This window comes from Schistocerca americana, chromosome 1 (genome assembly GCF_021461395.2).
Source record: "Schistocerca americana isolate TAMUIC-IGC-003095 chromosome 1, iqSchAmer2.1, whole genome shotgun sequence".
In the NCBI taxonomy this organism is placed as follows: domain Eukaryota; kingdom Metazoa; phylum Arthropoda; class Insecta; order Orthoptera; family Acrididae; genus Schistocerca; species Schistocerca americana.
The window spans coordinates 1239018114-1239043827 of NC_060119.1; the positions used below are offsets into that span (position 1 = coordinate 1239018114).

Genomic DNA, 25714 nt, shown 5'->3' on the forward strand with positions numbered 1-25714 from the left:
GAACTTATTACTGATAGATCACGCTCCTACATATGAACAATATCGAATATTGCAGAACATACCTGTGTTACATGATTGAGAATTTGTTACATTACAAAGACGAAAAAAAAATTCCTCTGCTGAGTTACAAACTTACTTCCTTATGCACTACAACATCACTTTAACCACGTTTTTTTAAATAAATTTATTCAGCAATAGGTATCACAAAACTTTTGCACTGGTTTTAAGGATAACATTTAAATAAGCTGTATAAATTGTCAAAACTTATCCACTTGTTGTTGATGATTTCTTGTTTTTCGTTCTGCAAGCGTTGTTCCAGGTTATGTATAGACTCTTCTCCCCCATTGAAGATGTAGTGTAGAAAATAATGTATGAACCTTGTAAGAGTTCTCGTCTTGGGTACTGGAAATGTTTTAACGTTCATACACACTATTTTCTCGCTACTTATTTTGTCAACAGTGGTTGATAACAAACTTGCTGATTTAAATTTCTTCCATATCTGGAGACTTGTAATTCTGGAGGAACTGACTGTTGAATGTATGGCAGTGTCAACCATTGTCCACACATTGATAATTTCTGAATGGGGAAAGGTTTGATTTAGGATGCAATGGCAGCGAGAATTCGCTATAAGAAGGGTTTAATAAAACATCAAACATTTTAAAACTTGAGAGCACTTGCTGAGACATCACAATATGTGCTACTGCATATCACAGAAAGATATCTAAAACGTTTATGAAGTGATGTGTTTGCTGCCAGCGACCATCCACAATGATGAGATTATATCGTTTGACCATCATATATCAGTAATATGGTGGGATGACCGAGTGCACAAAGTTCATCCTCTCGGCATTCCTGTTCTGTTCAAGCGTTATGTTGACGTCGATGTTTAAGTAATATGCAGTAGATTCATTGAAGCGTGGCCAACCTCCTTCTATGACAGGGTCCTCATCTGGCGTAGGATTCCTGTAACGAAATTTTTCCTCATTGAAGTTGAATGCTAATAAACATTTATACAAGTGCTGGACATAGATGAAAAAATGATGAGTTACAATATTTATAATGCAGGATATTCATCAAATGTTTCCTAATTTGTATTGTTCTTTTGTTTAAAAGTAAAAGACTTCTCTTGGTTCATGGTATTTACCAGTAATGACTGGGAAGTAACGTGCAAACGAAGAAATAAACCTCACACAGACATTGTGATAACCCATTTAATGTAGCGACTACTGGACTAAATTGGCATAACAGTCAAGCTTTGGTTTGCGTTTGTAGATTTAAGAAGCATCGTTTCCCCTAAAATGTAGGGTGGTAGTGATATTCCTAGAGCCGTGAAATACAGCTATCGACTTCGAGAGACTGAAAACATGTGCTGAGCCAAAGGAACACAGTTTTTGTATTGTGCAGGTGGTGGCCTTGCTAGCTTAAGACTAGACCACATGGGCCTAGTGAAGAAAAAGGTACTGTTCTTCCGTAATAAATTCTTAGATGAAGGAAGTGTTTTCTTGCAGTATGGATTAGATGCACCAATGTTTCTGGAAAGGTAATAGATGAGAGCATTTATGGAAACTTCTTTGGAGACCTTCTGCACTTCCTGTTGCAGTTCATATGAAAAGAAAAATGGATAGTTCAACAGAATAAGCTGCTTAATAATAAGAAAGTAAGGACAAGACGTGTTGTTGAAAATAATTGAGCAATTCCCAATAACAACAAGATCACCACGATAGTGTGATATTAATTATTTTTCTTCCTCGATGATCTCTGGTAATGGGATGGTTTCAGCTGAGTCAAAGCAACGTACAGTTGTCGCTATATTTTGACATAGCAGAATAAGACCTGGTTATCCCACAAATTTAGTTATATCGCAGCTAATTTCAGAGTATTTCACATATAATGGAGCCATTGCTGTGTTGTTTACTACTATTGGTCTCGAGTACACACTACACAAGTACCCACAGAAAGAACCTATGAAAAAGATATAACACTTGCGACTGTTCTCCAGATAAAGAGATGGCAGCATCACAGCAATTCATACAATTCATAGGGCATCTACAAATACAGTCAAATAAAATCGAGACAGACGAAAAAAAAGCAAATTAAATTCAGTGCCATCATGGAAAAAGTTTGCAGTTGCCGACAGCACCATGATAGTGACTAGGTGTTCACCTCCTCGTCTGAAGCAAATCAATTGCAATAAATGTCTTTCTTCACAGCTCCAAAAATATCTAAATTGCCCGTATGGAGGATGTGTAAGGGCTTTCCAACGAAACTCTTACAGAGTAGACGAAACAACAGGTGTGGCAATTCTGGGAAAGTCATGATGACGTTTTTCTTTAACTGCAAGGGCGTTTTCCACAGTTTATAAATAATTTCATTACAATTCCTAGCTCCACACCTTTATTCCCAGAAATCCCGTCCTCAGATTAAGGTGTTTATGATATTAGTAGACTTGTTTAAATGAGAAATGCCCTTTTCGCTTGGCTAGTCTGGTTCTTACATCCTTCTAGCTTTGTACATCATGTGGTATTACATTTCCAAGGCAACAGAATTCCTTCACATCGTGCACTGTGTGGTCCCTAATATTGATTTTAAATTTATCGCTCATCTTACTATCGCTCCTCGCCTTCACCATCATCTTTCTTTGGTTTACTCTCACTTCATATTTTGATTTCAGTAGATTATTAATCACATAATTCTGTTAGTCCTAATTACTTCTCACACTCATTGAGGATAACAAATTCGTCAGTGAATTTTATCATTGATATTCTTTCACCTTGAATTTTAATCCTGATCTGAAATGGAATGAAACGTCGTGTGGCAAGGGCCTCGCGTCACGTAGACTGGTCCCTTGGTGTAATTCTTTTTAGTTGACGCCACTTTGGCGACTTACACTTCGAAATCCTGTTCTTAAACACCTCTTTTAGTCCCGTTATTGCTTCTTTGATATACAGGTTGCAGGATGACAAACTGATGACAGCCCTGCATCGTTGCCTTACACTCTAAATTAGTTAGTTGCATGTTCCATAGTCCAACTGCACTATTCGTTTATCGATGTGATGTGGAAGGGGTCAGTTTACAGAATACATATACATGATAAGTGTTAAAATTAATGAGCACATTATCATTTTATTCCTACTTATGCAACAACTGTTAGAAATGAAGGTTTTTTTTACTGTCTGCCAGTTTTTAAGTAAAAATCCGACAAAGGTACTGAAGGCGCTTCCAGGAGAAATGATTTTAAATTAGATTTAAAAATCCCTTCGCTACCTGTCAAACATGTTATGTTCTTCGGCACATGATCAAAAATTTCTGCTACTGCTTATTCAACTCCTCTCTGAGCTACTGACAGCTTTTGACAACAGGCAACAACAGTTATTTGTACCTCTAGAGTTATATGTATGTACATGATTATTCTGTTCAAATTGTGACGGATTATTTATGATGAATTTCATTAGTGAAACTATGTATTATGATGGCGTAGTTGAAGTGTCTACGTCCTTGAGCAGGTGCCGACAAGATGTGTGTGGGTGAACACCACATATTATTCTTACTGCTCGTTTTTTCTAATAAATATTTTCTTTGTATGTGCTGAGTTGCCCCAGAAAATTATTCCATATGACACTATTAAGTGGAAATATGTAAAATATGTCAGAAGGTTGATGTGTTAGTCTCCAAGATTAGTAATTATATGAAGAGCAAAAGTACTGAACTTAATTGTTTGAGAATCTCAGTAATATGCTTCCAGTTCAAGTTTTTATCAATAAGTACACTTAAAAATTTCGAGCATTCTACCCTGCTTACTGACTCCTGCTCAAGTGCTACGTCAGTTGTTTGCATGACTATTTATTGTACAGAACTGAATGTAGTGTGTTTTCTCAAAATTTAGAGAAGTCCATTTTCAGAGAGCAACTTAATTATTCTTTGGAAAAGTTCATTTAGTAACTCTTTTTTTGCTTTCTCTCCAATGTATTATAAAACTAGTATCATCTGCAAGAAACACCAAATTTGCTTGTCGAATGTTAAGTAGGGGACCCAAAGCTGAACCTCATGATCTCCTTTTGTGATTTTTGCCTCAGTTTCTAAAATTTACTACCATTGTGACATTTCTGTATTATTCATCAAAACCTGTTATATTCTATTTGTCAAGTATGATTCAAACTAGCTGTGTGTAAAGACATCAGTACCATAAAACTTGAGCTTTTCTAAGAGAATAACATCATCTACACAATCATAGTATTCTCAGTCGAGCAACCTTTCTGGAATCCAAGCTGTGATATGCTGTGTAAATTGTTTCCACTTAAGTGTGACTGCTCTTGAGTACATTACTTTTTCAAAAATTTTGGAAAAAGGTGCAGTAAGGAAACTAGTCGATAATTGTTTCAGTCTGTACTGTCATCTTTTTTATCAAGTTGTGTAATAATTGCATATATCAACCTACCCAGAAAAATTCCTTGTAGCAGTGATGTATTGGACATATTACTAATGACAATTCTTATTATGCTGGAACAACTGTTCAGAGTTATGTTGAAATAGCACCAACTTTACAAGAGCTTTTGTATTTTAGAATTGTATTAATTTCAGTGAAGGAAGTTGGTGCTACTTCTAGTTGCTTAATGAAAATTTTAAAGATATTCTCTTGCTTCTTCAAGTGAATCATTTATTCCTACATTTGCTGCTACATTTAGAAAGTGACTCTTAACTTTGCAACTTGTGAACTATCAATCACAACATTGTCACTCAGTTTAATTGTTATGGAATCTTGTATAATGACCAACTGTCCTGTCTCCCATTTGACCAAGCCCATATAATTTTAATCTTATTATCTGCATTATCATTTCTTTCAGGATATGTATACTGCTGGATATTTTAATGACTTTCCTTAAAATACTACAGTATTTTTGCAGTATACAAGTAATCTTTCCTTCCTGGTTCTTGTTTGTATTGTATATTACTCTTCCTTACATCGAATACTTATTTTTCTAAGATTTTCAAACATGCTGCATCACTTTCCATTCATGAATGCTTTTTGTAGGTCGACAGAACCTAGAAAGTTGTCTCGATGTTCCTTAAACTTTGCTTCCATTGTGAAGAAAATAGTACCTTCATCTGCCCTCAAGCCAACTGATTGTCATGTGTTGGATCTTCAATTTTCTTCTCCATTCTTCTGGGTATTATTTTTGTCAGCAATTTGGATGTCAAACTGTTGAAATGATTGTACGTCAGCTGTCACATTTCTCTGCGTAAGGTACCTTGGCGATTTTTTCATGAAATTTGTCCGACTGTCTAATGATATTTCTCCAGTCTTGCATACTTTACACACTAGCTTGAACAGTTGTTTGGTTGATCCTTCCGCCATAGACACTACAGATTTTGAAAGAATGTTATCTTTTCATCCTGCACTGTTTGTTCATACGTCTTCCAAAGCTCTGTCAATCTCTGTCTAATACTGAAATCTCTGTATCTTTCACATCGACATCTGCTTCCTTTTCTGTTACACAAACATACAGTTCCTCTTTTGTAAAGGCTCTTTGTGTACTTTTCACATACCATTCTCTTAAGCAGGTAACATTGGTACCCTTTGTTTTTTAATTTTATCATAAGTTACTTTGAGTTTTCTATATACTCAATCTATCCTTCCAAAGGTTATTTCTTCTGCCATCTGTACATTTTTCCTGTTGCCATTTCACTTTAGGCTTATTGCACTGCTTACTGAGTTTGTCTGTAAGTGACTTACATTGCTGCACTCCTTTCATTTCCTAAACAACACTGTATTTCCTTCTTTCCCTGATGAAATGAAGTATTTATACCAATACCCAACGTTTCTTTGCAGTTACCTTCCTTGTAACTATGTTTATCAATCCAGCTACTGTGATAGGTCAGTTCAGATATTTTGGTTCCTCTTCAGCTCAACTGCCTACTGTGATAATAACTATCACAATATTTGCTGCCTTATGTAACTTCAAAGAAACATCATCAGTGCTTCAGCATCCCGTTTCCCTACCTCAATAGGTATGGGAAGGAGGGCTGGCAAAGCTTATATATGACAGGTCAGGTATCCAAGTAATGAAGGAATAAGCATATTTCATCAAAATATAACAGTATTACACATAAAGGTAGTGAACTGTTTACAGATGGTGACTCTGACATTATTGGTATATCAGAGAACGAATTAAATAATGTGACAGTTGAGAGGCTTGCTTTACCAGGTTACAGATTTGCTGGATGTTTTCCAAGGAATGTTTTGTAGAGTGGGGAAGTGGCCATGTACATCAAAACTGGATTCCATTTGAGTCCATAGATGTGTCAAAGCACTATGCTGAACACGTATTTGAAAGTTGTACAGCGGCAGCAGAATTAAGTGAAACTACACTTATAATTGTAATTATTTATAGGTACCCTAACTCTGACTTCAGTGCATTTCTGCTCAAGCTAGAGAGGGTTCTTGGTTCACTTTTTAAGAAGTACCAAAAATTAGTTGTATGCGATGACTTCAATATTAATTTTGTATGTGACTATGCATGAAAGAGAATGTTGGAAGTTCTCCTGAATTCATATGATATGTTGCACACTGTATTTTCTCCAACCAGGGTGCAGGAGAACAGTACCACTATCGTAGGCAACATCTTTATTCATTCTTCATTACTAGTTGGGCATTCTGTTAGTAAATGGGTGAATGGCCTTTCAGACTATGTGGCACAAATTTTAATACTAAAAGATTTTTGTTCTCAAACAAATGTTACTTATAATTAAAAACAATGTAGAAAAGCTAATCCATTGACAGTAGAGAGTTTTTTAAACCTCTTTAAAAAACAAGAGTGCCAGGATATTAATAGTGCTGATAACATAGATGACAAATATAATCCTTTCCTTTACACATTTATCATTCTCTTTAGAAGCTAATCCCATTAGAACGTCTAAAGCAGGGTACTAGCAGTAAGAAACAGCTTGGGTGGCTGACTAGTGGGATATAGCATGTTGTTGTTGTTGTGGTCTTCAGTCCTGAGACTGGTTTGATGCAGCTCTCCATGCTACTCTATCCTGTGCAAGCTTTTTCATCTCCCAGTACCTACTGCAACCTACATCCTTCTGAATCTGCTTAGTGTATTATAGCATATCATGTAGAAAAAAGTGGGAATTATATCAAAATATTAGAAGAGTCACAATCGAGCTACAATAGCCCAATACAGACTGTACTGTAAAGTGCTTAAAAATTTTATTAGGAAGGAAACAGTATGTTATACACAAATAGAATAGCTAATTCACAAGGTAAAACTAAAATCATATGGTCAGTTGTGAAGGACATATCTGGTCAGCAGCACAAGGTCCAGGGTGTAAAGTCAGTACGTAGTAAAAATGTTTCTGTTACCGATAAGTTAGGTATATGTAGAGTATTAAACAATCACTTTCTGAATACAGCTGGTGAATTAAATAAAAACTTAGTTTCTACAGGGAATCACATAACTCTTGGAAAATGGGTTTTGAAGACTGATATCTGAAATACTCCTCTGTGACACTGACAAGAGGAACTGAGTCAATAGTTTAGTTTAGTTATGTCATCTTCCATAGATCATTTTCACGATTATTTTTCGAACCAGTCAGATTACAAATGCTAATACTAATTTTACTGAAATTTTTAGTTCTACACATGCAACTACATTTAGAGGTACAATTTTTTTGTATCCCTCAGGGATATAATGGAGTATCTAGCAGAATACTGAAGTACTGTGCTGCACATATAAGCACTGTACCTAGCCATATTTCTATTTTTTCCTCTAGGAATGGTCACTTTCATGAACAACTAAACTACTCAGTAGTAAAACCAGTTTATAAAAAGGGAGAAAGGGATAATATAAACAACTGGAGACCTGTTTCCATGCCATCAGGGTTTTTTTCTGTCAAATGGACAGTTTGGTTTTCAAAGTGGTTTAACAACAGAAAACGCTATATTCTCTTTCCTCTGTGATGTACTGGATGGATTAAACAAAAGGTTTCGAGCATTAGGTAGCTTTCTTTATTTAACTAAGGCATTTGACTGTGTTTATCACAAAATGTTGTTCCAGAAGTAGGACCATTGTGGGATATGGAGAGTAGCTCACAATTGGTTCACCTCTCACTTTAAGAACAGACAGCAAAAGATCATTCTCCACAGTATTGAGACTGTCTATGATTTGGTGTCCAAGTGAGGCATGGTTAAATTCGAGGTGCTCCAGAGATCAGTGTTCGAACCACTCTGTTCCTTATCTATATAAATGATATGCCTTCTAGTACTACAGGTGATTTTAAAACACTTCTGTTTGCTGATGACACTAGCTTGGTAGCAAACGATGTGTGCAGTGTTGGCACTGATTCAAATAGTGCAATTCTAGATATAAGTTCATTGTTAGTAGAAAATAAAATGCTGTATCACAGTAAGACTCAGATTTTACAGTTTCTAACACCCAGTTCAACAAAACCTGACGTTTTAATTTCACAAAATGGGTATGTGATAAGTGAGAGTGAAGAGTTCAGATTTCTACATCTTTCGATAGATAGTAAACTGTCGTGGAAAGCCCCATTGTTACTATTAGAACAGTATCTGAAGTAAGTGATAGATACAAAAAGTAGTCTACTTTGCTTGTTTTCGTTTTGCTTGTGATTTGTGGTATTTATTTTGGGGTAACTCTCCCCATTCTCAAAGGGTATTTATGGCTCAGAAATGGGCGGTTTGGGCAATATTGTATTTATTTTGGGGTAACTCTCCCCATTCTCAAAGGGTATTTATGGCTCAGAAATGGGCGGTTTGGGCAATAAGTGGTGTAAATTCATGAACCTCTGTTCATTAGTCTGTGTATTTTAATGTCGTTTCTTGTTAACAATATCAGCTTATTCCCAAAAATCAACTTTCACTCAGTTAATTCTAGGCAGAAGTCCAATCTGCATTTTGGATCTCTTTCACTCTTGTGCAGAAAGGTGTGCAGTATTCTGCTGCATTCATTTTCGATAAGCTACAATAAAAATTCAAAAATCTTAGCAGTAAGGTATGCGCTTCCAAATCCAAACTGAAGAATTTCGTCATGGGTCACTCCTTTCATTTCATCGAGGAGTTCCTTGAAAAAATAAGCTGTTTTCTGTGTTACAACTGCATTTATATAAACTTATAGCTTGATGTTGTTTTACGATTCATTAATATTTTATTTTGTCTATTATAACTATTCTGTTGTAATTTCATGTACTGACATGCTCCATGAGCAAGGAGATTTGCTCCCCAGTTTTGTCCTGTGGAACTAGACGTGTAAACTAAAAAATAAGTAATACACAGTGATACTTCCTGTCGATTCTGTAAAAGTTCAGCTAGCTCTTCATCATTACTTAATTGTAATCTGTGTGTATGCTTGTTCCCGGATGTGCCTTGTAGCACAGAGCCTGATTTCGGAGTTTGTGTCTCACTATAATGCAATCTATTTAATAGCTTCCCATGCTTCCAGGCATTGTCCTTCTCTTGTGGTTCTTGACTAGTGTATATACTATTACTAGATGAGATTTATTGCCCACCTCAAAGTGTATTTGGTTCAAATGACTCTGAGAACTATGGGACTTAACATCTGAGGTCATCAGTCCCCTAGAACTCAGAACTACGTAAACCTAACTAACCCAAGGACATCACACACATCCATGCCCGAGGTAGGACTCGAACCTGCGACCGTAACGGTCGCGCGGTTCCAGACTGAAGCGCCTAGAAAAGCTCGGCCAAACCGGCCGGCTCAAAGTGTATTTGTCCCTTCCCATTCCTGCTACTGAGCCCATATTCTTCCTCATTTCTATAGGGTGATTTTTTCCACCATATGCAAACCCTAGGGATTGATCAATGAGAATCAATGAGAGGATATGGAACAAAAAAGACCTAATGAACTTATGTCTGGAAATTCAAGGTTTCCAAGCTAAAGACCATTTATTCAAACATACTTTGTTACAGAAACTGCGCTCTAATAAGCGCTGTACCAAGCAGTCACAGTTACAGTATGCACGGTTTCCTCTTAGAGGGTGGTACTATTCCTCATAAGTGATGCCCTAGGGCCCTCTCCTGCCACAGTAATTGATAATGTTGTGTCTGATTCAATTCTCTTGATGACTCATCTTATAACAGATGTGATGCAGCACTGTACACAATGATTCTGAATTCGAATCAAGAGCTTACTTACAGAAAGTCAAATGGCAATGGGTGGCGGGCATCAAGGTAGTATCTGGAGACCTATCCCCGCTGACAACGATCACAGCATTCAACGTCTGCAACAGTGCTTCGTTGTTTGTCTGAGACAGGGTCGTTTCAGGAAGTAGGAAATCGTGAAAGACGTTTCCAAAACGTTCAGACACCAGACTTGGAGGAAAATGTGGTTAATACTGTGGAAGGCGACTGCCATGTCGGTACCAGGCAGTTGGCCAAACAGTACAGGGTAAGCCAGACGACCGTGTGGAACATTCTGCATGGCAATTGTTACTACCTTTATCACTTACAGCTTGAGCAGGGCTTACTAGCAACAGACTTTCCACATCAGGAGCAGTTTTGTCACTGGTTTCTTCACCAGGCAGCCACAATTCTGGGATTTGTGTCATTCACGCTATGAGGCCACCTTTACTCGGATTGGTATGTTCAACTTTCATAACAATCGTTCGTGGGATAGTATGTAGAACCCACATGGTATGGTGACAGCTAATCATCAGCATTGGTCCAGGCAGAATGTGTGGACGTGGATAATTGGCGTCCGTATTTTGGGATCTGTCTTCGTTCCACGTCGCCTAAGAGGCCGGAGCTAGCGACGTTTCTTGCGGGTGACTTTGCCTCTCCTGCTGATGAATCGAAGGGTTATGTGGCTGCTACATGATGGTGCTCCAGCCCACTTCGCCGTTAACATCTGGACACATCTTAATCGTGTCTTCGCTGGTCGATGAAACAGACAAGAGGGTCCAGTTGCATGTCCTTCTCGTTCACCAGATCTGAACCAGTGCGATTTCTGGTTATAGGGCCATCTCAAAAGTATCGTATATGCAGAGCCCATTCCAGATGTGGAGGCACTGGAGCAGCATATTCACGCTCCCTTTGACACTGCTCGGATGCAGCCTGGCCGATGTGAAGGTGTGAGACAGAACATGCTAAGGCGTGTACACGCATGTGTTGAGGCTCATGGAAACCATTATCAGCACATAATATATCCGTGGCTGCATTGTACATTACGTATTAGATCGCAGTCTTTGTTAAATGTACGACTGAATAAATGGTCTCTAACATGGAAACGATGCGTTTTCGGAAATAGGTTCATTGGACCATTTTTGTTCTGTACCCTTTCATCGATCTGTTGATGCTGTTGCAGCTTGACATAGCTGACCTGATGGCCATCAGGGTGGAAAATATGAAAAGTGCTCAGACAAGCACCAGTGTTTGTAATTGTAATACTACTTCGTGCCTATGTGGCCTTATCAACCTTTTTTTCTTTGACATAACGAGTGATGAAGGTAAACGTCTTTAATGAACCGTTTTTTTTGTTTTTGTTTTATTTTGCTTGCTAGGCGCTGTGTTGGTAATTCTGAACACTGTTAGCACCTTATTTTCTTTGAGGAATACAAGGCAGTCTCTGATTCATGTAGATAACTGTTGTTTAATTCACGCGAGCTGAAGAAGTTGTGCCTGTTACACCTCAGGAATGTAAAGCAGAGCATTGGAGGAAGTACTTACATATACTTGGCGAAGTTGGTCCACAGCTTGACCATTGCAGAGCGCACTTTCTGCTCATCCGAAGCTGGGTCTAGATTCTGTCCGGAGCCGGGCACGCTGAACAGTGAGTCCAGGTCTGCCATGTGTGGCGCTCCTATGACATAAAACATAAACTCATCAGCTAAGGACCGAATTGTCAACAATTATATCTTATAAACGACACCAACCAGATGGCATACGACCCACCATCAGAACAAGCCTGACTAGGTGAGAGTGTATGACGAAGCTAAAAACAGATGCCATCGATACAGATGAATCATCTGGTGAAGAATGACAAATAATTTTTATTTAAGCGAATTTGACAAATTGTACATCGTGATGATTCGGTGGCGTAGTACAATTATCATAACACAGAGCTACTCGTGGTCTGTTCAACGTTTATGATTGGCATCCGTCGAGAGTGGTCAGATGACAACTGAAACCGTTAGCACACGAAAACGTCTTAGACTTGTACGCATAAACGTCGGAAATTTGCCTACTGGTTGTCACAGCCGCTGACAAAGTGACAGTAATGGAAATCACTACAGTTTTTCATCATGCTGTTACATGAATTAAGCTAAAAATGAATCTCCGAAGCAGACAACAAACGTTTGTTGACCCAGTTATATTTTATTTGTTGCGTATTTGGCCTGAACAGATTAAGGCCTGAAGGTGCTGTCTTACGTGCGACCAACAGCAACATATACCAAATATATTACAAAACATTCACAAAAATGGAAATAATAACACAAATAAATGATAATAATAATGTAATAAAAGTTACTCTGACAATGACGTTGATTAGTCGAGCACATTCGAAGCCGTATTTAATATTGTCAAAAGCGGAAGGTGCAGTGAATGTGAAATATAGCGAGAGTGACATCTACATATTTCACGGTGCTGGAGAAAGTGATTATCTGGATTCCCTGCTCACATGCCTAAAGTAAATAATGAATATGGAATGTTCGTCCCTGGTTTTGGAAGAGTCAGGACCAATGATCAGAACTGAAGAAGAAATATCAACGACGGCAGAAAGTATTAGGAAGATATTTGATTTCCGAGAACAGTTTCATGGCGAATGAAATACTACATTCCTTAGTATTATCTACCTCTTTGTGATCAACTGTACTGGCTGAACATGTGTATAGGCATATTACTTGTAGTGGTAGAGAGTTTCTTATGTCTCAGTAGTGTGTTATTTACCAGTATTACTAAGCAGCTTTGAGAGTTCTCGTAAATATATAGTATTTTTGCTTCTTTATCTATGTATGTAATGTATGTACTGATTTTGTATGACACTAATACTACATTTTTTAGTCAATTTGCGCTGGCACAATACATAACAATGTATATTTGCGCGACTGAGAAGACTACTTTATCTTACATAAGTGTTATTTCTTTGTGGCATTTATGTGAGTTTTTTGTTTAACTAATATTGACCAAATCTACATAACTATTGGAGTTTGATGGTAAGAATGGAGATAACATCAACAAGCTCGATAGGATTTGATCCAGAGAACCTTCTTATGAGTTTTATCGTAATTTGTAATCATGTGAATGCCAAACAAAACATAAAAAAATTATTTGGCCGAGTACAAGGCATAAAATAAAAACCAATAAAATCAAAGCCTTAAACAAATGAAAAATTAAAAAAATAGAAAAAATAAGGGAAAGTGACATAGAAATCAAAGTTAAAAAGAAATCTGTGTTAGACAGGTCTCGACATATATGGAGAATGAAAGGAAGTGAAGTCGTAATTTGAAGATGTCAAAGCGAAGTAGCTTACATTTCGGTACAGTAATGTCAGATTTCCTGTAATCATTGTCTTGGGAAACCACTGCAGCAGTAAGGGGCAAGGGGAGAAGGTGAGATATAGTGATAATAGTTCTGGACTCACATGTTTAAGAGATTTGCTATCAGAAAGGAACACGAATTCTGTAGCACCTGATATTCAGTAAGCTGAGTGAGGGTTGAGAAAGTTCGCTAGCTGTAAACGACCAGAGGAGGGAGAGAGACATGGTTGTAGCCTATCTCTGCTGTTATTCAATCTGTACATTGAGCAAGCAGTAAAGGAAACCATAGAAAAATTTGGAGTATGAATTAAGATTCAGAGAGAATAAATAAAAAATTTGAGGTTTGCTGATGACGTAATTCTGTGAGAGACAGCAAAGGACTTGGAAGAGCACTTGAACGGATTGGACAGTGTCTTAGAAGAAGGATATAAGATGAATATCAACAAAAGCAAAACAAGGATAATGGAATGTAGTCGAATTAAATCAGGTGATGCTGAGGGAATGAGGTACTTACAGTAGTTGAAGAGTTTTGCTATTTGTTCATCAAAATGACTGATGATGGTAAAAGTAGAGATGATATAAAATGTACACTGGCAACAGTAATAAAAGCGTTTCTGAAGAAGAGAAATTTGTTGACATCGAATATAGAAATATATATTTAAGTCTTAGGAAGTCTTTTCTGAAGGTATTTCTCTGGAGTGTAGCCATGTACATAAATGAAACATGTTCGATAAACAGTTTAGACATGAAGAAAACAGAAATCTTTGAAATGTGGCGTTCCTGAAGAACTTTGTAGATTAGTTGGATAGATCACGTAACTAATGAGGAGGCACTGAACTGAAATGGGGAGACAAGAAACTTGTGGCACGACTTGACTAAAAGAAGGAATCGGTTGGCAGGACACATTCTGAGACATGAAGGGATCACCAGTTTAGTTCAAATGTGTGTGAATTCGTAAGGGGCCAAACTGCTGAGGTAGTCGGTCCCTAGACTTACACACTACTTAAACTAGGAACAACACACACCCATACCCGAGGGAGCACTCGAACCTCCGGCGGGAGAGGCCGCGCAATCCGTGACATTGCACCTCAAACCGCGCGGCCACTCCGCGTGGCACCAATTTAGTACTGGAGGGAAGTGTGGGGAGGTAAAAATCGTGGAGTCAGACCAAGAGATGAATACAGGAAGCACACTAAGAAGGATGTAGATTGCAGTAGTTGTTAGGAGGTGAAGGGGCTTCGACAGGATGGATTAGTGTGGAGGGCTGCAACAAACCAGTCTTTGGACTGAAGACCACAACAGCAACAACAAGGCCAGCAAGTGGCAGTCACTCTCGCCAATAGCGTGGGATTTTGAAACTTCCTGGCAGATTGAAACTGTGTGCCGGACCGAGACTCGAACTCGGGACCTTTGCTTTTCGCGGGCAATTACTCAACGGGGCGTGAGTCGTGCTTGGGTAGCTCAGTTGGTAGAGCAATTGCCCGCGAAAGGCAAAGGTCCCGAGTTCGAGTCTCGGTCCGGCACACAGTTTTAATCTGCCAGGAAGTTTCATATCAGCACACACTCCACTGCAGAGTGAAAATCTCATTCTAGCGTGGGATTTTGTCCTGGGACGTCACATTCCTGGCGCCTGCAATTGGTTCAGTATAAACAACATTTCCAGTTGCTGTGATGAATGGTAGCTGGCTCAAAATGTAGAAAAATGTAAGTTAATGCGGCTGAGTAGGGAAAACATACCCATAATGTTCGGATACAGCATTAGTACTGTACCGCTTGACACAGTCACGTCGCTCAAATATCTGGGCGAAACGTTGCAAGGCGATATGAAATGAAACGACCACGTGACACTTTCGTAGGGAAGACGAAAGGTAAATTTCGGTTTATTTACAGAGTTTTAGGGAAGATGTGGTTCATCCGTAAAGGAGATCTCGTATAGGAAGCTAGTGCGACCCATTATTCAGTACTGTTTGAGCGCTTGGGATCTGCACCAGTTCGGATTAAAGGAAGACCCGATGCAATTCAGAGGCGGGCTGCTAGGTTTGTTAACGGTAGGCTCGAACAACACACAAGTATTACGGAAATGGTTCGGGAACTCAAATGGGACTCCCTGGAGGGACGGCGACGTTTTTGTTGAGGAAAACTGTTGAGAAAATTTCGATAACCGGCATTTGAAGCTGATTACTGAACGGTCCTACTGCCGCTAGGATTCGTTTCGCTTAACGACCACGAAGATAAGATTCTAGAAATTAGAGCTCACACTGGGGAATGTAGGTAGTAGTTTTGCCTCGCTGTGTCTGCAAGTGGATCAGGGAAGGAAACGACCAGTGGTGGTACGTATGTAGATGTAGATCTAGTATAAAACGGAGGATGCCTTGTAACAGTTCTCCATCGGGATGGATGGTCAGGTTTGAAGACGCCATTTGAGAAGTGCGAAAGGATCTCCAGTTTTGTGCAAGAGCCCAAGAAACAAATGTTCGCTTGACCGTTACTCATGCAAGTAACTAAAAACGATATTTATTTTTGACGTGCAAGAACGGCAGGTCGGACGCTATCCACATACAATCCATTCATAAGCATAATTTTTTGTTAAAAAAGGAACATTATGATCGAGCATATAATATAAGACTAGAAATAAAATCATTTCAATATTTATTCGATATGAATAATACAAATACTAGTCTCATTCTTTGAATTGTAGTTTTCGAGCCTTATACTAACTGAATACAACGGTCAGTACCCTGAAAGATATTTACTTCAGTGTACCTAAATTTAAAGAATTTAGACAAAGTGTTTTCATGAGACAGTTCCGAGACAAAGTACCAAAGTTTTTCAGACAACAATAAATACATATTTGATTCAGAAGCTTCCATTGCATGTCCAAAGAATATCGTTACTGTCACCAGGTCAGAAGATGTGTACTAGATGCTAGACCAGACGTAGGTTAAAGAAAGGCAAGTACTCGAAAGGAATAATAATGATCGCAGGAGCTGAGTTGTGGGCAGTTTAACAGAGAATACAGAAGTGCCTGCAAATTGAATAGTCAGTTTATGAATTTTGGACCACTGCATGAGGATGAGTGTCGATGTTATCAAGATGAAGAATGACAACATTTCAGAGAAGACAAGTATGGGAGGAATGAATAAAGGCAGGAACGAGACACATCGATGGCACAAAAGAATGAAGATGATTGCGTCAGGGCTAGTTGAAAATTTAATGCGGATTTAAATGCTTATTAGGTTTGATCTCAAACTTCTGTGGAAAATGTGTGGCACACAAGAAAAATGACTAACATTTTTTATTTTTAAACCAAATATCAGACCAAAAATGGAGTTAATTCAAGAAGTAAAGAAGATTTCCACCTATACATTAATACTGATAACTATCACACAAATTGTGACGTGGAGATCAATGCAGTATTGGAAGGCGCCGATGAGACCAACTCTATTGTCACAACATTAAATGAGCGTCGCAGAGACTCGGAGGTTGTGTCAAGGATAAGGAAGGAAATCGGCCGTGCCATTTCGAAGGAATCATCCCGGTATTTGCCTGGAGCGATTTTAGAGAAATTACGGTAAACCTAAGTCTGGATGGTCGGATGCGGGTTTGAACCATCGTCCTCCCAAATGCGAGTCCAGTGTGCTACCCACGGTACCACCTCGCTCAGTATGACCAGTTGAGTGAAATTACGAAGTTACCAGTATTCCTGTGAACAGTGTTACAATTTCGAGTCCAGGTGACAACAGAAGCAAATCAATTAGCCGACTGATCCAGTTACAATCTTAACTTCAAGACAGGGAATATATAACATAGTCCTTTCTGTTTTCGACGTCAGCTGACTTTCAGAAAAACAAGAAAGATTTACTTTCGATGAAAATAGCTTGTGTTCTGGCAATGGCTGAGCTCGAAGATTATATAAACTGTACTGAAGATGTCGATACAAATAAACACACTCTTGTGGCAGGCGGCCTGGTTAAGCCATTTGAAGCTGATGACGCCAGAATAGTTAGCTTGTGCAGTGTATTAAGTGTAACTGTATCGTGTAAATAACTGTAATTACTGTTTTCGTAGTGTAGTGTCATTACTCAGTCATTGTCTGATGATGTTCGCCCCAGTAGCTGTGGTCAGCGCGGCGGTCTGTCACGTCAAGGGGCCCGGGTTCGATTCCCGGCTGGGTCGGAGATTTTCCTCCGCTCAGGGACTTGGTATTGTGTTGTCCTCATTATCATTTCATCATCAGTGGAAGGCACTTCCCTAGATGCTCGTGCGGTGGGCCTTTCTGACAAGGCTTCCCCCGTGACAAGACGTGCGGTAAGGCAGAATACATAGTTTTTTTTTGTCTGATGGTTATGAGAGAAGCGAGAGGCTGAAACACTAAGCCAGCACATAGCATACTCCTCTACAGTATCTGCAAGCGTCTCTGTGATTAACATCGCATGTGACAGGCAAGTCACTGTCAAGTATATCACAAGCTTTTACTCCAGAAGTCTTTGAGAGGATATTTGGAATTTAACCCAGAACTTAAACACAGAGCCTAGTAATCATAAACTGTACAACATCACACTTCTTCCGCTTGCTAGTATTGACTACGTAAATATTTTCACCAACAGGACTCGAACTGGCTACCTCTGTAATCACCAGTACCATTCAACATTGCTGGTCATAAAACATCAAATGCAATTTTAAAACGAGACATTTATTTAAAACATCATAAAAGTACAACAGTCCTAAAAGAACACATCAAAAGCATCAAAGCACAACCAATACCGCACTGAAGTGAATTCAGAAAGTTTCAAAACAACTTTCAAATATCAGTAGTATACTGGGTGATCAAAAAGTCAGTATAAATTTGAAAACTGAATAAATCACGGAATAATGTAGATAGAGAGGTACAAATTGACACACATGCTTGGAATGACATGGGGTTTTATTGGAACCAAAAAAATACAAATGTTCAAAAAATGTCCGACAGACGGCGCTTCATCTGATCAGAATAACAATGATTAGCATAACAAAGCAAGACAAAGGTTGGTTGGTTGGTTGTTTTGGGGGAAGGAGACCAGACAGCGAGGTCATCGGTCTCATCGGATTAGGCAAGGAAGTCGGCCGTGCCCTTTGAAAGGAACCATCCCGGCATTTGCCTGGAGAGATTTAGGGAAATCACGGAAAACCTAAATCAGGATGGCCGGACGCGGGATTGAACCGTCGTCCTCCCGAATGCGAGTCCAGTGTCTAAAAGCAAGACAAAGCACAGATGATGTCCTTTACAGGAAATGCTCAATATGTCCACCATCATTCCTCAACAATAGCTGTAGTCGAGGAAAAATGTTGTGAACAGCACTATAAAGCAAGTCCGGAGCTATGGTGAGGCATTGGCGTCGGATTTTGTCTTTCAGCATCCCTAGAGATGTCGGTCGATCATGATACACTTGCGACTTCAGGTAACCCCAAAGCCAATAATCGCACGGACTGAGGTCTGGGGACCTGGGAGGCCAAGCATGACGAAAGTGGCGGCTGAGCACACTATCATTACCAAACGACGCGCGCAAGAGATCTTTCAAGCGTCTAGCAATGTGGGGTGGAGCGCCATCCTGCATAAAGATCGTACGTTCCAGCAGGTGTTTATCAGCCAGGCTGGGGATGATGCGATTCTGTAACATATCGGCGTACCTCTCACCCGTCACGGTAGCAGTTACAAAACCAGAATCACGCATTTACTCGAAGAAAAAAGGCCCGATAACGGTAGATGTGGTAAATCCAACCCATACCGTGACTTTCTCGTCGTGCAATGGAGTTTCCACGAAAGTGCTAGGATTTTCGGTAGCCCAAATTCTGCAGTTGTGGGCATTGATAGACCCTCGGAGCGTGAAATGAGCTTCGTGGGTCCACAACACGTTACTCAACCAATCGTCATCTTCTGCCATCTTTTGAAACGCTCACATCGCAATTGCCCTCTGCTTCACCAAATTGCCAGGTAACAGTTCATGATGCCGATGGATTTTGTACGGATAGCATCGGAGGGTACGCCTAGGTGCCAACCAAACAGTAGTGTATGGAATGCCGGTGCGACGTGCGACTGCACGAGCGCTGACTTCCCCGTGGATAGACGAACCCGCTACAGTCTCCATTTCTTCCTGAACTGTCTCAGCAGCATTACGCCTTGTGCTCGGTGGGCCACTACGGGGTCTATCGTCTAAACAACCAGTGGCTTCGAACTTCGAAATCATTCTCGCCACAGCTGCATTTGTCAACGGACCTCTTTACCCTTTCGAATCCCCTTCCTATGGCGATAGGATCGTAACGCTGAACTAGCACATTCTCCATTCTGATAATACAGCTGCACTAAAAGCGCCTTTTCAGGTAACGTCAACATGCTGCGACTGCTGGCGCATCTGATTCTCTCTCTCTCTCTTTTTTTTTTTTACTTTATTGTTATTTTGACACCTGAACAAACAGGTAGGCTGGCAGCAGCACAATACGCCGCTCTTCAGCCGAAGAGAGTACAAGGAGATAAACAGAGAAGAGACATCACTTAGAAAAACGGCGGGAAAAAACAGGAGATACATGAACAGAAAAGCACAAGAAGCCGTTCACACTCGATGACAATCCACACTACGCACTGTTGACACGACGCACAAACACTGAAGAAGACGATGGCACAGGTGAACAATGGAGTGTAACGGCGAAACTGAACACTAAACATGACGGCACACACGATACACTGATGGCGGTGATCCCCGGCGCGCGAATGTCCACTGAGCATGTGCGAGTCCGGGGACCTGCCAAGAGGGGAACAGGGGTGAGGTGGGGGAGAGGGGAGGAAAAGAGGATGCCAATGGCTTAGGAGATGGGGGCAGGAGGAGAGGGACAGGGGAGGGGAGGCCCGGGGGACGAGGGGGGAGAAAAGGAGGAGGGAGGGAAAAGGGAGAGAAGGGAGGGAGGGTGCCCAGAGGAGTAAGTACAGGAGTAGGGCGGGAGGATCAAAGTTGGTAGGAGGGGTAGATGGAGGGGAGGAGGGCATCATCAGGGAGAGGGAGCTGGCGGAAGCCACCTTGGGAGAGGGTAAGGAGGGTGGAGAGATGGAGACCGGGCGGGACGTGGGAATACAGGCGCGGCAGCGGGCGGGGGTGGGAGAGGATCGGGGATACGAGCGGGTGAGGAGGATCAAGTTTATGGGAGGTGTACAGGATCCGTATCCTTTCAAGGAAAAGGAGGAGGTGGGGGAAGGGGATGAGATCATACAGGATTAGCGTGGGGGAGGGGAGACGGATGCGATAGGCGAGGCGGAGAGCATGGCGTTCAAGGATTTGGAGGGATTTATAAAAGGTAGGGGGAGCGGAGATCCATGCTGGACGGGCATAACAAAGGATAGGGCGGATGAGGGATTTATAGGTGTGGAGGATGGTGGAGGGGTCCAGACCCCACGTACGGCCGGAAAGGAGCTTGAGGAGACGGAGGCGGGAACGTGCCTTGGCTTGGATGGTCTGGAGATGGGGAGTCCAGGAGAGGCGACGGTCGAGGGTGACGCCAAGGTACTTAAGGGTGGGAGTGAGGGCGATGGGACGGCCATAGACGGTGAGATAGAAATCAAGGAGGCGGAAGGAAGGGGTGGTTTTGCCTACAATGATCGCCTGGGTTTTGGAAGGATTGACCTTGAGCAACCACTGGTTGCACCAAGCGGTGAACCGGTCAAGATGGGATTGGAGAAGGCGTTGGGAGCGTTGCAGGGTGGGTGCAAGGGCAAGGAAGGCGGTGTCATCGGCAAACTGGAGAAGGTGGACGGGGGGTGACGGCGGTGGCATGTCCGCCGTGTGCAACAGGTACAGAAGGGGGGAGAGGACGGAGCCTTGGGGCACACCGGCGGAGGGGAAAAAGGTGTAGGAATCGGTGTTATGGATGGTGACATAGGAAGGACGGCGGGAGAGAAAGGAACCGATCAGACGGACGTAGTTAATGGGAAGGGCGAAGGTTTGGAGCTTGAAGAGGAGACCGGAATGCCACACGCGGTCATAAGCGCGTTCGAGGTCAAGAGAAAGGAAGATTGCAGAGCGACAGGAATTGAGCTGTTCGGAAAGGAGATGAGTGAGGTGAAGGAGAAGATCGTCGGAAGAGAAGGACGGCCGAAAGCCACACTGGGTAACGGGAAGGAGGCGGTCCTGGCGGAGATGCTGGTGGATGATTCTCTCTCTCATTACAGCTCCTTTTATACACGATTGCCATGTGCAGTCACTGACGTTTTGTTGTCCAGCGCCATCTGTCGGACATTTTGTGAACTTCGTTTTTTTTTTTTTTTTTTGTTCTAATAAAACCCCATGTCATTCCAAGCATGTTTGTCAATTTTTAACTCTCTATCTACATTATTCCGTGGTTTATTAAGTTTTCAAATCTATACTGACTTTTTGATCACCTGGTATATGAAGTAGGATAAAGTAGCACTGTAAATATGAGTTTATGATTACTACACATGCGAGAATTATCGCACAATCAGCTTAACAGCTCATGCATCGAACCTGCTTACAAGAATAATATACAGAAGAATGGAAAAGAAAATTGAGAATGCGCTATGTGACGATCAGTTTGGCTTTAGGAAAAATAAAGGGACGAGAGAGGCAATTCTGATGTTACGGCTAATAATGGAAGCAAGGCTAAAGAAAAATCAAGACACTTTCATAGGATTTGTCGACCTGGAAAAAGCGTTCGACAATATAAAATGGTGCAAGCTGTTCGAGATTCTGAAAAAAGTAGGGGTAAACTATAGGGAGAGACGGGTCATATACAATATGTACAACAACCAAGAGGGAATAATAAGAGTGGACGATCAAGAACGAAGTGCTCGTGTTAAGAAGGGTGTAAGACAAGGCTGTAGCCTTTCGCCCCTACTCTTCAATCTGTACATGGAGGAAGCAATGAAGGAAATAAAATAAAGGTTCAGGAGTGGAATTAAAATACAGGGTGAAAGGATGTCAATGATACGATTCGCTGATGACATTGCTATCCTGAGTGAAAGTGCAGAAGAATTAAATGATCTGCTGAACGGAATGAACAGTCTAATGAGTACACAGTATTGTTGGAGAGTAAAGCGGAGAAGACGAAGGTAATGAGAAGTAGTAGAAATGAAAACAGCGAGAAACTTAACATCAGGATTGATGGTCACGAAGTCAATGAAGTTAAGGAATTCTGCTACCTAGGCAGTAAAATAACCAAAGACGGACGGAGCAAGGAGGACATCAAAAGCAGACTCGCTATGGCAAAAAAGGCATTTCTGGCCAAGAGAAGTGTACTAATATCAAATACCGGCCTTAATTTGAGGAAGAAATTTCTGAGGATGTACGTCTGGAGAACAGCATTGCATGGTAGTGAAACATGGACTGTGGGAAAACCGGTTCAAATTGTTCAAATGGCTCTGAGCACTATGGGACTTAACATCTATGGTCATCAGTCCCCTAGAACTTATAACTACTTAAACCTAACTAACCTAAGGACATCACACAACACCCAGTCATCACGAGGCAGAGAAAATCCCTGGCCCCGCCGGGAATCGAACCCGGGAACCCGGGCGTGGGAAGCGAGAACGCTACCGCACGACCACGAGCTGCGGGCGGGAAAACCGGAACAGAAGAGAATCGAAGCATTTGAGATGTGGTGCTATAGACGAATGTTGAAAATTAGGTGGACTGATAAGGTAAGGAATGAGGAGGTTCTACGCAGAATCGGTGACGAAAGGAATATGTGGAAAACACTGATAAGGAGAAGGGACAGGATGATAGGACATCTGCTAAGACATGAGGGAATGACTTCCATGGTACTAGAGGGAGCTGTAGAGGGCAAAAACTGCAGAGGAAGACAGAGATTGGAATACGTCAAGCAAACAATTGAGGACATAGGTTGCAAGTGCTACTCTGAGATGAAGAGGTTAGCACAGGAAAGGAATTCGTGGCGGGCCGCATCAAACCAGTCAGTAGACTGATGGAAAAAAAAAAAGAGAAAGAAGGTAAGATAATTTATATAAAAGTTAAGTTGATGATAGTGAAGACGATGTCGCATGCAAAAGTGTGATTGAGGTATTAAAAGGGATCCCTAGTTCTAGTTAAAGCCTGGGTTCGTTCACCGTTCTGATGCAAGCAGCGTCTCTACTACCATATTTCACAGTGCAGTGGAGGTCGACACGAGCAGAATGATACAGAACAACTCACCTGGTACGACGGAGGGCTCGGTGCGACCGGTGTAGGCATACTGGTAGTAAAAGACGGGCTGCTCCATAGTAGCGCTCAGGATGTGCACAGTCGTGTCGCAGGGCTCCCCGTTGTTCAGGTCCGTATTCATCTGTACAAGCATAAGACTTGCATGTAATCCGGCTTTAAATGCTATGTACTCCAGTTTATTTACAGTTACTATGCCAATAATACGGCATTTATTACAAAAGTTATAGTCTATAACTGTAAATAGTCTCCATTTTAATTCATTTTGTTTTCTGCTTACTATACAGGGTGGTCCATTGATAGTGACCGGGCCAAATATCTCACGAAATAAGCATCAAACGAAAAAACTACAAAGAACGAAACTCTTCTAACTTGAAAGGGAAAATCAGATGACGCTATGGTTGGCCCGCTAGATGGCGCTGCCATAAGTCAAACGGATATCAACTGCGTTGTTTAAAACAGGAGCCCCCATTTTTATTACATATTCGTGTAGTACGTAAAGAAATATGAATGTTTTAGTTGGACCACTTTTTTCGCTTTGTGATAGATGGCGCTGTAATAGTCACAAACTTATAAGTACGTGGTATCACGTAATATTCCGCCGTGCGGACGGTATTTGCTGCGTGATACATTACCCGTGTTAAAGTGGACCGTTTACCAATTGCAGAATAGGTCGATATCGTTATTGTGGATTGGCAGGAGAGCCAACCCACGAATTTTAGAGGAAGCCGAAAGGCACGCGTTTTAGCTCACGCAGGCTGGCGTGAGGTCTGGAACAGGACAAGGAATTTAGACTAGAAAAAAAAGGATGTAGCTGGTGGAATACTTAACTTTAATCCATTAATGTTGAACGTAGCTCTTGTCTGTACATTATTTACAATATCAATAGTAACTGAACATGGCGCCTTGCTAGGTCGTAGCAAATGAGGTAGCTGAAGGCTATGCTAACTATCGTCTCGGCAAATGAGAGCGTATTTTATCTGTGAACCATCGCTAGCAAAGTCGGCTGTACAACTGGGGCGAGGGCTAGGAAGTCTCTCTAGACCGGCCGTGTGGCGGCGCTCGGTGTGCAATCACTGATAGTGGCGACACGCGGGTTCGACGTGTACTACCGGACCGCGGCCGATTTAAAGGCTACCACCTAGCATGTGTGGTGTCTGGCGGTGACACCACAATCGTATTGATATATGGCTATTGTGATCAAAATGCCCAACGGGCGTGTGCTATGTATGCTGCTCGGTATCTTGGACGACATCATCCAAGTGTCCGGACCGTTCGCCGGATAGTTACGCTATTTAATGAAACAGGAAGTGTTCAGCCACATGTGAAACGTCAACCACGACCTCCAACAAATGATGATGCCCAAGTAAATGTTTTAGCTGCTGTCGCGGCTAATCCGCACATCAGTAGCACACAAATTGCGCGAGAATCGGGAATCTCAAAAACGTCGGTGTTGAGAATGCTACATCAACATCGATTGCACCCGTAGCATATTTCTATGTACCAGGAATTGCATGGAGACGACTTTGAACGTCGTGTACAGTTCTGCCACTGGGCACAAGAGAAATTACGGGACGATGACAAATTTTTGCACGCGTTCTATTTAGCGACGAAGCGTCGTTCACCAACAGCGGTAACGTAAACCGGCATAATATGCACTATTGGGCAACGGAAAATCCACGATGGCTGCGACAAGTGGAACATCAGCGACCTTGGCGGGTTAATGAATGGTGCGGCATTATGGGAGGAAGGATAATTGGCCCCCATTTTATCGGTGACAATCTAAATAGTGCACTGTATGCTGATTTCCTACGTAATGTTCTACCGATGTTACTACAAGATGTTTCACTGCATGACAGAATGGCTATGTACTTCCAACATCATGGATGTCCGGCACATAGTTCGCGTGCGGTTGAAGCGGTATTGAATAGCATATTTCATGACAGGTGGATTGGTCGTCGAAGCAACATACCATGGCCCGCACGTTCACCAGATCTGACGTC

General features: G+C 41.3%; 1 protein-coding gene across 1 annotated transcript; it reads right to left on the minus strand.

Moving 5' to 3' along the window:
* Positions 1-620: 620 nt before the first annotated feature.
* On the minus strand, positions 621-23841 carry LOC124623229 (acylcarnitine hydrolase-like). The gene is made up of 3 exons (XM_047149059.1): positions 23706-23841; positions 11705-11837; positions 621-963 (listed from the first exon to the last, which is right to left on the minus strand). The coding sequence occupies exons 1-3, from the start codon at positions 23833-23835 to the stop codon at positions 801-803; spliced, it is 426 nt and encodes a 141-aa protein (XP_047005015.1). The 5' UTR covers positions 23836-23841; the 3' UTR covers positions 621-800.
* Positions 23842-25714: the final 1873 nt, after the last annotated feature.

Bases quoted from the DNA above. Each gene is read 5' to 3' on its own strand.
- LOC124623229 (XM_047149059.1), bottom strand. From the start codon at position 23,835: ATGAATACGGACCTGAACAACGGGGAGCCCTGCGACACGACTGTGCAC. The intron at 11,838-23,705 runs GTGAGTTGTTCT...TTTATGTCATAG, and splicing joins CGAGCCCTCCGTCGTACCAG to GAGCGCCACACATGGCAGAC. The intron at 964-11,704 runs GTAAGTACTTCC...ATTTCGTTACAG, and splicing joins ACCAACTTCGCCAAGTATAT to GAATCCTACGCCAGATGAGG.